We start from the raw sequence: 16878 nt of genomic DNA, 5'->3' as shown, positions 1-16878 counted from the left end.
AATTGTTAAAAACAGGTGAAATTATTAGACAGGTACCTCTTTAGTTCTTGGTAATCTATATGTCATATGAGGATAGTATATGTCAATAATACACTAATTTGAATTTAATTACATTTTTAAGTTAAGGGAATAAACATACACTGGGAAATATATAAAGAGATATAAATTTTAAGACACCCAAACAAATTAAGCCTGAAAAAAAAAAAAAAAAAAAAAAAAAAAAAAAAAAAAAAAAAGCTAATTAATATGTATCCCCCACCATGTCATGCATACGTACATGTATGTAAAGGTCAAGGTCACAGAAATATTTTATCATTCATAAAACAGTCAAACATATATACAGTCAAACATATATAAACAATCATTGCCCTGTTGTACTTCTGAAACAAATAGAAATTCAACATCAAAATCTGAAAGGAATGACAAATAAATGAATAGAAAAGTTAAGTGATCTACAGGTCAGTTCTGCTTTTCAACTGTTCCAAATACAATTACATGTAAGTAGACGTCTACAGAATGCCTCCCTTAAAGGGGTCTGGAGGGGTGGTGAAGAGGTGTGAGAGGAAAGCATAAAACACACACAGTAGGCCAGAAAATACATATTTGTACATGTGAAACTGAGAGGTGACAATGTCAACACAAGACACAAAACATAGCAGTGAGACTGGCACTTACTACATGTGACCGAGTGTCAACAACATATTTCGTTTGTACATGTGAAACTGAGAGGTGACAATGTCAACACAAGACTACACCGCAGCAGTGAGAATGGCATTTATTACAGGTGACCAAGTGTCAACAACATATTTCGTTTGTACATGTGAAACTGAGAGGTGACAATGTCAACACAAGACTACACATAGTGAAACTGAAACAGGCTATAGATGCCTTTGCAAATGGATCAATAACACATTATTAAAATATCAATGAAGAAATGGGACTGTGAAAAGGTAAAGAGAGCAGTAGCAGTGAGACTGGGATTGGAAACAAGTGACCCTGCCACAACACTATACGTGAGATCATGGATTGGTAAAAGGTGGCCCAGACAAAACACAACATTATATGTGAAACCAGGAACAGCTTGAAGTGACTTAGATACAACACAACATTAGCAATGTGACCAGGAGCTTGTCAAAGGTCACCTGCATGGCTAAAATATAACATTAGCAAAGAGATCAGAGGTTGGTCATGGGCAAAACCAGATGTGAGACCTGGGTATGGTCAAACAGGACTTTGCTTCAACACAACACTATACAGCATGTGAAAACTGTAAACTGGTCAAAGAGGACATGGCTGAAACACAACACTACACATGAGACCGGGAACTGGTCAAAGGTGACCCGGGAGAGAAACAACACCAGAAGTGATACTGAGATTGATCAAAAATGACCTGACCACAACACAACATTAGACCTGCTGACCTTCAACTTCTTCCTCTTCCGTATAATCGACCACTTCATCCTCCTCGGACTCCTCCAAATCACGACGATCAACAAACGCTGGTCCTGTTTTCTGAGCTGGTACAAGGAACATCACAAGTTACACCCAGCAGTAACCACATGTGCAGAAATACCACACAATTGTTTATGCCCTGATTTTTTGTCCATCATCTAGACCAGCCACTAAGATTCATCACATCACAGACAGAACTGTGGTCAACTTTAATTATGTATACAGATAATCAACCAACTGTTCAGGAAAGAAAATTGAACACTACATTGTTGCAAGTCCACATGGACCTTAAGCACGACTTTCTGAATCTTGTTATAGCAGGGCTATCAGTCAAGCTGCAGACCACTAGTCAGTCCATTGGGACATATATATGTAGTAATAAATAAGCAGTTATCAGGACATGACCACTATCTATAAGAATGCTGAAAATGGTGTAGGCAACAAATAAATGTGCTTGACTTGTGCTGAGGGGACATACCAAACTTGTCAGGTATGCCATGGACCAGGTCCCCATGCTCTGTGATGTCATACTCAGCCGTGTCATCCTCATCTATAGATGCGACGCGCCGAGCATCACCCACTGGATGCCAAACAAAAACAAAAACACGCACAATCTTAAAACTGCGACACTTAATAAACTGTTATTCAGAACCTGGACAACTTATTATTGATATCAAAGTGCATGTATACTGCCACGATGTTAATGATGTAATTGGTACAGTCATCTAGTGAGTACTGAGGTAATTGGTACAGTTATCTAGTGAGTACTAAGGTAATAGGTACAGTCCATGTAGTGAGTACTGATGTAATTGGTACATTCATCTAGTAACTACTAAGGTAATTGGTACAGTAATCTACTGAGTACTAATGTAATAGGTACAGTCATCTAGTGAGTACGGAGGTAATTGGTACATTCATCTAGTAACTACTAAGGTAATTGGTACAGTCATCTAGTGGGTACTGACGTAATTGGTACATTCATCTAGTGAGTACTGATGTAATTGGTATAGTCATCTAGTGAGGTACTAGGTAATTGGTACATTCATCTAGTGAGCACTAAGGTAATTGGTATAGTCATCTAGTGAGTACTGATGTAATTGGTACATTCCATCTAGTGAGCACTAAGGTAATTGGTATAGTCATCTAGTGAGTACTGAGGTAATTGGTACAGTTATATAGTGAGTACTAAGGTAATAGTTACAGTCATCTAGTGAGTACTGATGTAATTGGTACATTCATCTAGTAACTACTAAGGCAATTGGTACAGTCATCTAGTGAGTACTGAGGTAATTGGTACAATCATCTAGTGAGTACGGAGGTAATTGGTACATTCATCTAGTAACTACTAAGGTAATTGGTACAGTCATCTAGTGAGTACTGACGTAATTGGTACATTCATCTAGTGAGTACTGATGTAATTGGTACAGTCATCTAGTGAGTACTAAGGTAATTGGTACAGTCATCTAGGGAGCACTAAGGTAATTGGTATAGTCACCTAGTGAGTACTGATGTAATTGGTACAGTCATCTAGTGAGTACTGAGGTAATAGGTACAGTCATCTAGTGAGTAGTGAGGTAATAGGTACACTCATCTAGTGAGTACTGAGGTAATTGGTACAGTCATCTAGTGAGCATTGAGGTAAAAGGTACAGTCATCTAGTGAGTACTGAGGTAATAGGTACAGTCATCTAGTGAGTACTGAGGTAATAGGTACAGTCATCTAGTGAGTATTGAGGTAATAGGTACATTCATCTAGTGAGTACTGCGGTAATTGGTACATTCATCTAGTGAGTACTGAGGTAATAGGTACAGTCATCTAGTGAGTATTGAGGTAATAGGTATGGTCATCTAGTGAGTACTGAGGTAACAGGTACAGTCATCTAGTGAGTATTGAGGTAATAGGTACGGTCATCTAGTGAGTACTGAGGTAATAGCACAGTCATCTAGTGAGTATCGAGGTAATGGGTAGTCATCTAGTGAGTATTGAGGTAATAGGTACAGTCATCTAGTGAGTATTGAGGTAATAGGTATAGTCATCAAGTGAGTATTGAGGTAATTGGTACAGTCATCTACTGAGTACTGAGGTAACAGGTACAGTCATCTAGTGAGTATTGAGGTAATAGGTACAGCCATCTAGTGAGTACTAAGGTAATTAATAGAGCTACATATCACCAGTCACAGCCAGTTCAAATGTCAGGAACAGTATGAACACCAGCAGATGCATATATTTGTCATGATCACTTAATCAGGCAGGATCAAACATCTATTAATACTACTAAGGTACCGATACTGGCTCAACTACATGGCTACACCAGTAAATAGTGGTAATGGACAGAAACAGCTGAAGGTTTTGCCTTGATCTATTAACCACCTGCTGTGAGCTAACAGGCCCATGCTGTCACCTTTAATGAGATTTTGTGATGATGCAGTGTGGATCATGATAATGACATGAATCAATCACAATGGGTCATTGAGATGAATTCAGACAACTGTTTACAATTACAGAACAGCAAAGTAACTCATCCCCCAGAGACAACTAAGACAATGTACACATATTGCTGATGCTGAGGTGTAGGGAAGCATGAATGTTAATTATCAAACAGGTTAAGGGGAACTAGACAGTGGTGTGTGTCATCTAGTGTTGTGGTATTAAACATAAGATGGGCAACTGCAGATACTTGTATCAGGATGCAGCAGAAATCACATATACACACCACCTAGTGAATGAAACAGCCTCAGGAATACCATCATTTGACAAGAAATCAATACATGTATACACACTTGTATTGAACTGCGTGGAAATTTGTGTTACAGGTAATAATTTATTATAATTTATAATTTGTGTGTTATATGCTTGATTCTACCTTCCTTACATGCCTGTACCCTGCCTAAATCGAGGGAGTTTAGGCCTGGGTAGGGCGAACGGCATACTGGCTGTCTGGCCACCAGGCTTATCCAGTCACTTAGCCAAAGCCTCTAGTATGATGAGATGTGGCTGCTCCTGCTGCTGCTATTGACAGCTGATGACTAAAATCTCCACAAAAAGGGCCACTGACCACTACCTGCGATAAAAGGCCTGTCAACAAGCCTACCCTGGCTTAGCCAACAGGCCTTGGGGAGTCCGACATAAGGGTGAAGTTACCATGGCAACCAAGAAAGGTTACACAAAGCCACACACTCTTCATTAAGGCAGATGTTCTATTACTAGACCGTGTCCGATTCAATCTCCGAGCAGGTACTCATAAAGGTAATTGTTTATCTGAGCTGCCCTGATGATGGCTCAATTACATTACACGTAAACGCAACTCTCACTGGATGATTTTATATGTGTTTTCACGCCTGCACTTAATACTGCTCCATTACCAAGATTACTGATTTTTTCAAAACACAATCCTGAAAGCTGTCCTGTTTCTCTTCTGTCTTGTTTACATCTATATCATTGTATGAGTTATTACAATACTCATTAAATTAAACATGAAGTGAATTATTGAAGCTGGTGAAAAATGAAGCATTTTAAATAAACTATACACACACACAAGCATTTGATGAATGAATACACAAAAAAAAACCTACTTTCGTAAATGTAATATCACAGAAATTACTTTTATAAATGAAATTAATATATATGAACATACATGTAGAACATGGAAAATGGTAATATTAAAAATTGTAAACCTGTAAAATATAATCTGCAATTCATTAAGAAAAAAACCCCAAAGAAAAACAAAAGCTAAATCACAACAAACACTGACACACCCATAATTTAAAAACACAGATAAAACAAATAGTGGAGTACACTCAAATCCTATAACTATTACAGCAGAGTCAGCTATGGCAAGATAACATTGAAAAGCTGTATAGATAAACAATAGCATGAGAACACCAAAATGATAGAATAAGAAGCACCTCTTGTCTGGTAGGCTGTGGTTGGTAGAGGGGCTGGTTCAGGCTCCATTTCCTCCTCCTGCTCAGCTAGCAAAATGAGAACAGCAAGTGTTAATCAGGTAATCAACAACAGGAGACACGGCATGAAGAACGACACACTTTCATCTGTGTCCGAATAATCTCCACCAATCACCATCAGACGACCATCCAACACCATACAATTGCTGGGGTTTGAAACACTTGCGCACAAACACACCTACATGTCAGCGTATCACCAGAGCTTCCATAGTGCTTATACCCTCCATGTTACTTTCCATGTTAAGAAAGCAAGTTTGTCAACTATGCCCCATATGACAGCTTGATGGTCAGCAGCTGCTCTGAACAAAATCCCTGCAGCAAGAAGACAACTGTGCTTTAAAGCCAAAGCCAACCCTCATAGCCTCAGCAGGGCTTTTAGATCTTCTTTTCTTATACTCCAACCCAGGTTTCTTCCTAACAGAATACCTCAGCCAATCATTTTCTTCATTTATGAAGTCACTAACAAGCGGCTAAAGTCTTTCATGCCCCAGAGACTGTACGCATACTAGTTACCTTGACAACAGTTAGGTGGCGAGACCTAAGACAGACTGATTGATATTAGTATGACACTGCTTTTATCCATAATTGACTGGTCCAAACAGGCTCAATGCTCTTAAAGGCGTCCACATACTTTACATCAATCAGTAAGATTCTCAGTCCTCAGGACACCATACACACCACAGACAAACTTAATTCACAACTTTAAAACCTAGTTTCAATAATATACTTTAGGTTAGTCTAATGGGTTCTATTACCAGTTAAAACAATAGAGCCAATGGGACTTCACCAACTAGTGCCAAACCACAGAATACTGCAACTACATAAGGTAAAACATACTAGGGAGCAGTAATAGTTTACTCTAGTCTATGCTTTGTAATAAGAAACTGTGGTTATCTTTCATACTCCACATAGTAAGACGAGATAGACAGGAGCTCATGCATAAGCACCACATAGAGGGGATTACCACCAGACAATATAAAACCGTGAAATAACCACATCTACAGAGAGACACAAACAAAACTATTCACCTAGAGTAAGGCAACTTAAGAGAAAAAATACTCTGCTTATTTCCACATGTAAATGTAACTAACAGAAGACAAAATAGCATGGAGGCTTCACGAAACAACATCTGCAAAAGAAAAGAATGAACTACAGCTGAGGGAGGAAGAGATCTTTCTGTACTTTTTTTGTTTTCCACTGAAAAGCCTGGAAGAGAAGCCAAACTGAAAGACAGATTTTACAGTTCATACCACTGGCATGCATACAAAGCTTGGCAGTGCTCAAACATTCCATGCAGATAACCATTAGTGTTTGTTAATAATACCTCTAGTGTCAGTAGAAGGGTCGGGTCCCTGGTCTGCTGGCATAGCTGACAGGGAGGATGAGGGGAGAAGAGGAGCAGTGTGTGAGCTGGATTGGCTGGGGTCAGTGGGGTGAGGGGACGGGAGATTTCTCTCTACAGAACTTTGGTCTGTTGACATAGGCTGTTCAGGACTAGATGGGTCAGTTTTTTCCATCACATCCATGCTCTGTTTCTTTGCCCGCTTCATTTCTTCCCATTCTGTCATCGTAAACACCTTCTTTTTCTCTTCGTAAGGACCCCAGTCTAAAAATGGGTTAGGTGCAGGCTTGGTGTCTTCATCTTCAGATGAACTCCAACGGAAATTGCCTTCCCTGTCATAATCTGCATTTGCTGCATCCTTGTTGTTTTTCACATTACCCTCCGTGTCAAGGAAAGGGTTTGTGTCTGAAGTCCTTGTGAAGGTTACATGGTGCACATCTGTTTCAATTATGGTTGTCTCCTTCTTTGTTAATGTGTATTCACCAGAGTGTCTCTTTTCACTGATCGTTTCCTCATGGATAGACTTCTGCATTCCCAAGGAATCTGAGGACACCTGCATGATGTCTCGGCCTGAACTAGAACTACTCCGGGATTTGAGAGTGTCCTGAGATGAACGGGAAAACCCGGAACTTGCTAAACTCCATGTTGTTGAATCAACTGAGGTTTCCATGCTGGTTGGGACTTCTTGTTCTGGTTGTGTTCCTTCCAAAGAATCGGCAGATGTTTGCATTACCCCCTCTGAATCTTTGTGGGAGTCTGTGTCGGTTACTTTGGCTTGGTCTGGGACTTGTTCAATCTCTAAGGAATCAATTGATCTCTCCATTATGCCCTCCTGGCCCTGAAGAGAATCAGTGTCAAACCTTTCACCATCTGCACCAGCAGATGGGACTTGCTGGTCTGAACTAATAGAATCTGCAGATAACTGCATAATACTTTCAACTCCTTGCAATGAATCCGTGTCAAAATCTTTGGTAGATTCTTTTCTTTTCATTTCAGTACAATGTAAATCCTCCTCCAATGAGTCATGATCCAATTCTCCTCCTAAACGCAGTTCCTCTTGCTCAATTCTAAGCTCCTCTTCTATCACAGCACTAAAGCAGTCACCACTCATCACTGTATCCAGACCTTGGTCAAAATCTGACTCGCTCAGGGAATCTGAATCAATGTCCTTTCCATCCAAAGAATCCTTTTCTGTTATATCAGGAATTTCAGAATCAAAAGTTCTGCTTGAAGGGGGATCCAAAGGTAACTGATCAGCTTCAATTGAATCTGTCATTTGTGTAATTTCTCTTACAGTTGTTTGTGCTTCAGATTGCTCATGTTCACTCTCTGATTCATGCATAAGTTCTCCTGACTCCAAGATTGATACAATTTTCTGTGCTTCTGCTTGCAATTCATCACCTATAACAATTTCTTGTTCAAGTCTTTCGAATTCATTTAAAGAGGACATTGAAGATCCAGTATCACTTTTCCGTGAACAACTTTCCATAGAACTTCGTCTGTTTTCAACCTCTTGCTTTTGTAGTTCATGTTCCAATTTTTCAAATTCACCCAGAGAGGATAATGATGATGGCTCACCACCACTACTTTTGTTACCATCGGTTGGTATCTTGTCAATTGAACCTCCTGATCCACCAGATCCACTGTGTGCAAGCTCCTGTTCAAGCCGTTCAAATTCTGCCAGTGATGAAGCTATGGACAAATCATCTTTATCCCCACTCCTCCCACGGAAATGTCTGAGTTCGTATGAGCCAGCCAAACTGTCCCGATCTCCCATTGAGCCTAAGGAGCCTGAACCAGACTGGCAAATTTCACCTTCAAGCCTTTCAAATTCTGCAAGTGATGAAGAAAGAGAAACATCATCTTTCTCAACACTTCTGCCGAAAAGACGATGACTGGTTAGTGCAGAAGCTTCAGCTGGACTACGAACAAAATCAGGACTGGTATCAACATCCAATTCTCCTCTTTCTATCATCTCGTACCTTTCTTCTTCAGAGTTTTCAGCAATAACGGACAGTTCTGTTTTCTCGATGAACTCATATCTCTCACTTCCTGTAGAAGATTCACTTGATTTTTCTACATCATCTTGATTCCAGTAGCCTTGTTCATCATCCTCTTCTTCCTCATCTTCCTCTTCTTCAGCAATAGCATCTGTGTGAGTGATCTCAGAATGATAAGAGGATGTCAGTGAGGCCACTTCTGCTAATCGATCTTCTTCTTCATATTCAACATGAGCAGCAACAACAGTAGCAAAACTGTCTACACTTGATGAGTCCCCTAGATCTTCAGGGCTCTGCAGCTCAGGTATGTCCTTGGCAGAGACACCAATGTAGTCTTCCTCACTGGTGTCCTTTGTTTCTGTCATTTCCAGGTCATCCATTTCAAAAAGAATTGTTTCCGCAGATTCTGGCTCTCCATGGATGCCAGCAGAACCAGAATCTGCGCTATCCACTAAAAAAGAACCGGTCTCAGATGTTGCATCCACTGGACTTTGATCTGCACTTGATGGGCCTGGGTCATCCAATAAATTTTGATCTTCTAAGTCATCTTTTGGCCTGATCTGCTGGAAGCCACGTTGTGTGCTCATCTCCTCACATGTACTATAATCAGTTTTTTCCTCACAAGATTTGGATAAGGATTCTTGAAATGTATACTGAGCTTGTTTTTTGGCAAGAGGAGCATTATCAGTTTCATCTTCATCATCTTCTTCCTCTTCAGGTACACATGGGTGGTGATGTTGCTGTGTATACAAAACTGGGTAATCTTCTTCATCTTCTTCCACATGAAGGTGCTGAGTGATTGTGATTTCAGGAATATCCTCTGAGGGTTGCAGTACCAGTTTTCGGGATGAGTGGACATCCTCCACAGATTCTGAGGATTTCATTGGTTCATGTTTAGCAGTTGAATCTTCTGTTCTAGGCTCTCCCAAATCAGGACTTGAGGTTCTTTCCTGGTCCCAGCTTTCTGAAATACCTGCCATGTCTACTTCTTCCTGTTGACATGCTTCCTTGCTTTCTGCTTCGGGTTTGCTCTCATGATCTATGGCTCCTTTTTCAACTTCTTCCTCTATTCCCTCAGCCTCTTTTCCAGACTGACTGATTTGATTTTCCTCTTTTGTGTCAGGTTCTACTTCACTAAATCCTGCAAATCTACCCTGTTCCACCTTTTCCTTTATGTCTACCAGCACAGACTCCACAAATTTACTTGCTGTCCTCTCAATTAATTCGTCATCTATATTTGCAATGTCTTCTTGTTCTGCATCATCTTCAAAGGTTTGCTGGTCACTTACTTCTGAATGGTGAAACATATCTTCAGGTGTTGGAGATGGAGGCCGCTCAGATTCCATAGTCTCAGATGGTTGAAATTCTGTTGTTTCTTCAATATCCTGCTTTGTCTCCTCACCAACAAGTTTTTCAAGCTCTGGTTCAGGTCTGTCCATCATATCTGCTTCGATGACATAACCTTCGGCATCCATTTCAGTAGCAATGTTTATATCTTCCTCAATATCTACACCTGCACTGGGTTGAGCAGTAGCTCCTTCTGTATCTGCCTCACTGTCCTTACCTACTTTGGTTTTGTACTCAAACTCATCTCTCTCCACAAATGATGGACTCAAGTCATACATCTGCGGCTGAACTTCTTGCAATTCTTCTCGTTCTTGAGGTTTTAATGTTTGCTTAACAACGTCAGTTTCTGGCTCACTTTCACCAGATGATATGGAATCTCTGGCAAATTCCTGAGGTACTGCTGTGACCACTGCAGCTGGCAAGTCATCTGAAACCACTGTGCTTGAACATGGTTCAGTATCAGAACTCTCAAACTGTTCAGAGTCCACATCTAATGCTCTTTTACCTGGATAGATGTCATCTTTTGGAAGTTCATAAAGTTCATCACCACATGGTTCTAGTGCACCTGCCACAAATTCAGATGGTACTTCAGTTACTTGGGCTTCAAACAGCTCCTGGCGATCAATCTCGTAGCCTGTATCATCTTCGTCTTCTGTGCCAGGTTGCGCAGTGGCAGTAGTACTTGTATCTAGTCTTTCACTGGTGTCTGTTGCATCAGCCTGACTAAAGCTCTGTGCCATCTCTTCAGAAGGCATTTCTAACCCATACAACGTTTGTTCTGAAGAGACAGCTCTCTGCTCCGAATGTGTTATTATTTCGTCTGCCAGGGATTCTGTGGTGGTTGCATGACTTGTACTTATGTATGATGTGTATTGGGTTTCTGAAGAACTGTATGTTTCTGTTGTGTGATGTTCTTCGTAAATTTGCTCTTCAGAAACATCACCTGAATAAAGATCTACATTATCAGACGGCAGAACCTCATCTTGTTGCTCAGTAATCAGCTGGTCTTGCATCACTGGAAGAATATCTGGTTGTTCTCTTAAGTCTGGTGGGCTTGGTTCTGTACCAGCACCCACATTTTCTGGCAGAGGTTCAGATTCTTCAGGTTCTGGAAAATAGTCCACCTCTGTTGGACCATTGAGGAGGTAAGCTGGCTTTTCGTCTTCAGAAAGTGGTGCAAAATGTTGAATGGGCGAAGAGTCATGAACTTCTGTATTGGCATCTTCTGCAGGAATAGAAGACTGAAGAATATCTGGTAGTTCACCACCATCTAACTCTTGAATAAGATGGGCTGCCCCATAAGGTGACAGTGGGCCTCTTTCGGAATGTTCACTGCTACTGACTGGGGAAGAATGGTCAAAAGATGATTCTTGCTCTTCAGTTCTCAAATGTCCTAAATCAGTTGGAGTAACAACTTCATCTAAAGGAGGAGCTGAGGGTACTGCATAACTTCTATCAGTATCTGCTGCCAAAGTTCCATCACAACTAGTTGTTTCCTGTGATAGTCTAGATGCAGGAATATCTGCAAAGCTGCCACCGCTGATTTCCAACTCCGCTGACTGCTCCATTTTTACCTCCTTCATTCTTTCCAAATAATCTTCATATCCGATCAATTCAGAATCGGACAGAACTTCAAACGGGGTTCCAGGGGTATCTTCTTCCATAGCACATGCTCCAGATTGCTCTTCAACATCAATTTCTTGGTTTTCTTCAGTAGCTTGCAGCTGTTCCATTTTATGAGCGGCATCTTCCAAGTCTGTCTCCACATGTTGAACTGCTTCCATTTCCTTAGGTGTAGTCATTGGTGTTGGTGGGCATATACTTGGAGAGCCTGACCCTACACTTTCAGTGGGAGTATGTTCCAGGAATGTTCCTATATCACCTTCTTGACTCCTTCCTTCTGACTCTGGAGATTCTGTTTCAAATACCTCATCTTCTGGGCTGGAGAGAATTGCTTTTGTGGTACCTTCCAATGGAGCCAGTTGCTCAACAGTATCCGGTGACATGTCATAGGCGGCCACGACATGAGACACTCTGCCAGAGTCCAAATCATACGACGCAGCAAGTAGAGTAGGCTCAACAGAAACATCTGACGATGATGTAGATGTCTTGACCACATCTTCCCCTCCTGGCTTAAAACTGTCTTGGAATGATACTTTCTTCTCTGCAGAAGCTGGTGGTACAGATTCACGGTCATCAGGAAGTTCATCGACTGTTTCTCCACTTGGAGCTTCTTCAATTGGAGACAACTTATCTTCCGAGGATTCCCTCTCTGTTTCTGATGATTCATATACATCATTGTCTGCTAGTGCTTTTCCAAGCATGGGAACGGCCATGGGAAATTTTCCTGGTCGGACTACTTCTTTCTGGGTGTCTTCTTGCAATTCACTTTGAGATTCATAGGTAGTAGGTAATCTTTCACTGTCGTTCGATGGAGAAATTGAACGATCTTTTTCATCTGCCCCTTCCTGTAACAATTCTTGCTGAGCGAGTCGAGACTCTCGGCTTACAACGCTGTCTGAGAGCTCATGAGACGCCAATATTTCTTTTTCAGAAGGCTCTTCATAGATTTCTTTGAATTCTGATTCAGTATCCATAATGACTGGAGGTGTGCTCATACCCTCAGATTCAGCGTCTTGAAAGTGCTGAGAGTCAAACATGGACTGCTCAGCTGAAACGTCAAGGGAAGTTTTGGCAGTCATGAATGAAGAGGTCATGGCATCTGATGAGTAGTGTGATCCAGACGAAAGCCGCTTTGATTCATACTGTTCATCCTTTGATTCCTCAAAGCATGCAGTTGAGTCTGTAAGGGTCTCAGTGGAGAAAGTTAGTGCCTCTGACTGGGCATTACCACCTGATAAATATTCAGACATCCAAGTTTGTTCCTGCTTCGCAACTTCCTCCAAATACTGGCATCGGCTCTCAAGAATGGTCTGGATAACAATAGCATCATGAGTTTCACAAATCTGGTCATGTGGTTCTAAAGAAGTCTGTTGATGGACCTGAATAGAAGCTTGGGACTCCTGCAAGTCTTCTGTGGGTTCACTTTCGTCTTTTGTGCTGCTCGATGAGAGCCTGAATTTAACTGTCTCTGAATAAACATACTCCTTGCTTTCTTCCTCAACAATCTGACCTTCACCAAGCTCAAAAGTAACCCTCTGACCGTTATCTTGATCTCTGTCTCTTCTATAAAAGGTACCCATATCTAAAGACTGTACTGATGAAAGGGATGATTTTCTTTCCTGATCAAGATAAGATTCAGAGAACTGTCTTTTAAACTGGTGAGCTATTTCCCATGGCACTTTTTTGAGTTCACCAACAGAATCAGTAAACACTTTGTCATCTTCCAAGCTGCTCTCTGAGCTCTTGTCATCAGCATCTTGCCCTTCAGGCTCTTCTTCACTTTCCTCTGCAATACTAGATGTTTCTGCTTCAAGTTTTTCTTCTTCCTGCTGGTCTGGAGCCTGAGAATCTAGTTCTGTTGCGCCTGATTCAACGCCTTCAAGCACACCTCGACCTTCTCTGTTAAGTTCTTCCCTCTCAGGTATGTCATTGTAGCTAACCAGTTTTTCAACAACAAGATCTGATGTTGTTTCAAATCTATCTTCTTTGTGCACTTCCACTGCTTCCCAAATAGTGCCTGTCTCAGTTTGTTGAACTACAGATGACATTTCTTGCTCACCTGTCACTGTTTCTTCTTGCAGTGTTTGGGCTGAGAGACATTCACTGCTCATCTCTTTGGTCATTTCATCGGGAAATCCAAACAAACATGGCTTTTCCTCCAAATCCTCTGGGGATATATTTCCACGAACAACTGGCTCTGCTGTAGCACTTTTATCCTCAGTTGTTAACTTTTGTTCCTGATGGTGCTCTGCAGTGTATCCAGCAAACCCCATGTTATCAAAGGCCATGCATGAAAGTCTTTCAAGTTTGTCTGATTCTTCAGTTGGTTCTTGAAGTGACTCCTTAGATAATTGCTCCAATGACTCTGTGGTGTCTTTAGTATCGCAGATTTCATAGCCAGAGCGGATTTCTTGAATTTCCTGGAAATCATCGCCATAGTGCTCAAGGAGTTGATTATCAACATCTGATGTTACCACACTATCTGCACCATACTGGATGGGAATTTCCTCAGTTGTCTGGTCTCTGTCTTTGCCTTCAGTCATATCTTCTGTCATTGAAGCTTTTGCCAAGTCTTCAGCTAGCCGGCCAGCAAGACCTTGTTCAGGAGAGATGGGTTCAGAGGGAGATTTAGTAACGGATAGATCAGGGGTAAGCATTTCAAAATCAAAAGCCTGTTGAGAAGAGGCAAATTTGGCAGGGGGAGAGAACTGCTCCTCCACATCCGTCTCCTCAGTTTTTCCTTCACTGGTCTCACGTACATCAGCATCTAGAGAAAGGAGGCACATGTTAGTAGGTGGGTCTAGCATCACATTAGTCCATATGCTCAGTGCTCTTTCCTCTCTGAACAGCAGAACTTACTTACATGACACTCAAACACGGCTATTAGAAAATGGTACCTAAGCTACCACCTGTTTGTTGTTAATAGGCTTAGTATGTCACACAAAAACATGCCTGAAAATGGTAAAGCACTGGCAGTTCAAGTATTAAAAAACATTTTCAGGGGTTATGAATATACCACCTGAACTGTTCACTGATCCTCAAAACTACTGTTCAGGTGCAAAGGATAAACAAAGAATGAGAAAAAGAAAATCAACAAAATAAAAGTGAAAGCCTAAAATAGCCTTTGCCTATGGAATCACACTTCCATGCAAAAATCATTAAAAAAAACATGATCTACATCATTCTTGAAAATAAGCCTGAAACATATGACACAAGGAAAGAAAATATAAAACTGTTCTGATGAATGTCCACTGCAGAAAAGTTTAGTCCGAAATTAATCATGGATTACTGAGGAAATAAAACATGAAGAAACCCAAATAATATGACAGGAACTGAGAAAGTACCATGGAAACGGTTAAGAAGCAGATACCTGGAATGCCCTCAACATCTTCAACCCGTGCCACTTCTGAGCTAGAGGAGCTCAGTTTGTCCTCCTCAACCTGCTGTCGTTCTTCTCTAGTAGGATCTACAGGGTAACAAACAACACACATTGCTACTGACTAAGCCTATTCAATAATGCGCCATATTTCCATAACAGGAGTTCAGAGTTCAAGAGTTAGTAATTACATGCATATGCTTAATGTAGACAAAATGTGGGGTGTCCTGTGATGTTTGTGATAGTAGACGGGGATGCGATGGGCTAGATGTGTAAGCAGAGCAACACAACAGAAAACTCAAAAAGTATTCCAAACATCAAATACATGGCAGGTGTACAATAGTGGAGGAGAAAGAATCTGAGAGCATGTAAAAAACAGAGAAAAGGAATATGGAAACTTAAGCTTGATGGCAGGGTCACAACACACTTTTCAGTATATACCTCTAACAGGAGAGGTGTGGGAGGAATCTGGAGTCGAAGAGTGTCTATGTCGACTGTCATCAGGTGCAGCCAATCTGCCCTCTGTTTCACAAGAATGGGAACGCTCAAACACTAGGCTGCAGCTCATCTGTTCCTGATCATGCCCATAAAACACACTATCAGCCGCATACGAGGAGTCATCAACAAGCAAGTCGAGACCAGATTCAACAGTAATGTCGATAGGGCCTGACAGGATTTGCCTATGCGAACTAAATCTTGAAGCGGAATAACTGCTCACAATGTCAGGTGCAGTGTTAGTGGAATGTTGTTTGCCATGCTTTAGGTCAGGATTTTGCACCTTTTCATCCAGTCCACATAACTCACCTTGACCTAAATCTGTAGCTTCTGCTCCTAGTTCACTCTCATAAAGTCTTTCAAAGCTTGATGATTTTTCCATTCCTTCTAGGTGAGGATCAGCCTGTCTTGTGTCAAACTTATCTCCTACTTCCATTTCCCCTTCAAGCTCCTCCTCTGCTTCAATATTCACACCATCATACACGTTTTCATAGCTGGATATCATAGCCTTCTGTTGTTCATGACTTAGTGATTGAGATCTTTCCACAACTTCAAATTGCTCAATGCGATCAGTGTATTGGACATCATGTCCTGCCAACTGACTCATCTCAGCCTCTCGCTTTGATTCTGTTAAAAAAAAGTTAAACAATTTTTTTTATATCTGTGTATAATTAGAATTGGACATTAGAAAAATTTCATTTATTTCCATGACAGGGCAGTTGCAAATACTGGAACTCAAATATCTCAGTTATCACAACCTCACTTTGGATAACATTACTTAGTTTAATCGCTAGCCATGTAATTTGCAAACAACATGAGTTTACATTAATTCACAGTACAACCCTGCTAATTTAAACTATATGCTGATCTCCAACGCAACGGTGAAAATTGTTTGTTCCACATGTATTAGTCCACCTAAATTTGGGAAATTTACCAAAATTACCAAGAAATCAAAAAACATTTCACTACAATAAAATAACCAGAAGATAAAAAAAAATTAATTTACGACTTTGGACACATTTACATGACTACAACAAATTAGTTGATTTGCTAGTATTTTCATGACCATCAAAACAAATACATGTAATAAGATTTTATCTTTTCAAATCAGTCTTTTTAACATATCACCGCTTTTTAATAAGATACTTATCAATCACATGTAATTTTGACTTATCTCAAAGCAAAGACACTACTGAAAATCCTTATCCATTTTCACGTGTATTCCCTAGCAATGATTGCAGTTTTAGTCCTCCCTTAGTATATTGTACTATAATGTTATGT

General features: G+C 40.7%; 1 protein-coding gene across 1 annotated transcript in view; it reads right to left on the bottom strand.

The window, feature by feature from the left end:
* Window positions 1–16878, bottom strand: part of LOC135469081 (titin-like) — a 106252-nt gene that overhangs the window by 2237 nt on the left and 87137 nt on the right. The window contains 6 exon segments of the mRNA XM_064747644.1: window positions 1422–1517; window positions 1931–2032; window positions 5358–5423; window positions 6739–14493; window positions 15097–15192; window positions 15907–16224. Coding sequence (XP_064603714.1) covers window positions 1422–1517; window positions 1931–2032; window positions 5358–5423; window positions 6739–14493; window positions 15097–15192; window positions 15907–16224 — 8433 coding nt within the window.

The sequence above is a fragment of the Liolophura sinensis genome, chromosome 1, assembly GCF_032854445.1.
Source record: "Liolophura sinensis isolate JHLJ2023 chromosome 1, CUHK_Ljap_v2, whole genome shotgun sequence".
Classification (NCBI taxonomy): Eukaryota; Metazoa; Mollusca; class Polyplacophora; order Chitonida; family Chitonidae; genus Liolophura; species Liolophura sinensis.
The sequence above is the reverse complement of the archived record's forward strand: the minus strand, read 5'-3'. Positions and strand labels throughout refer to the sequence as shown.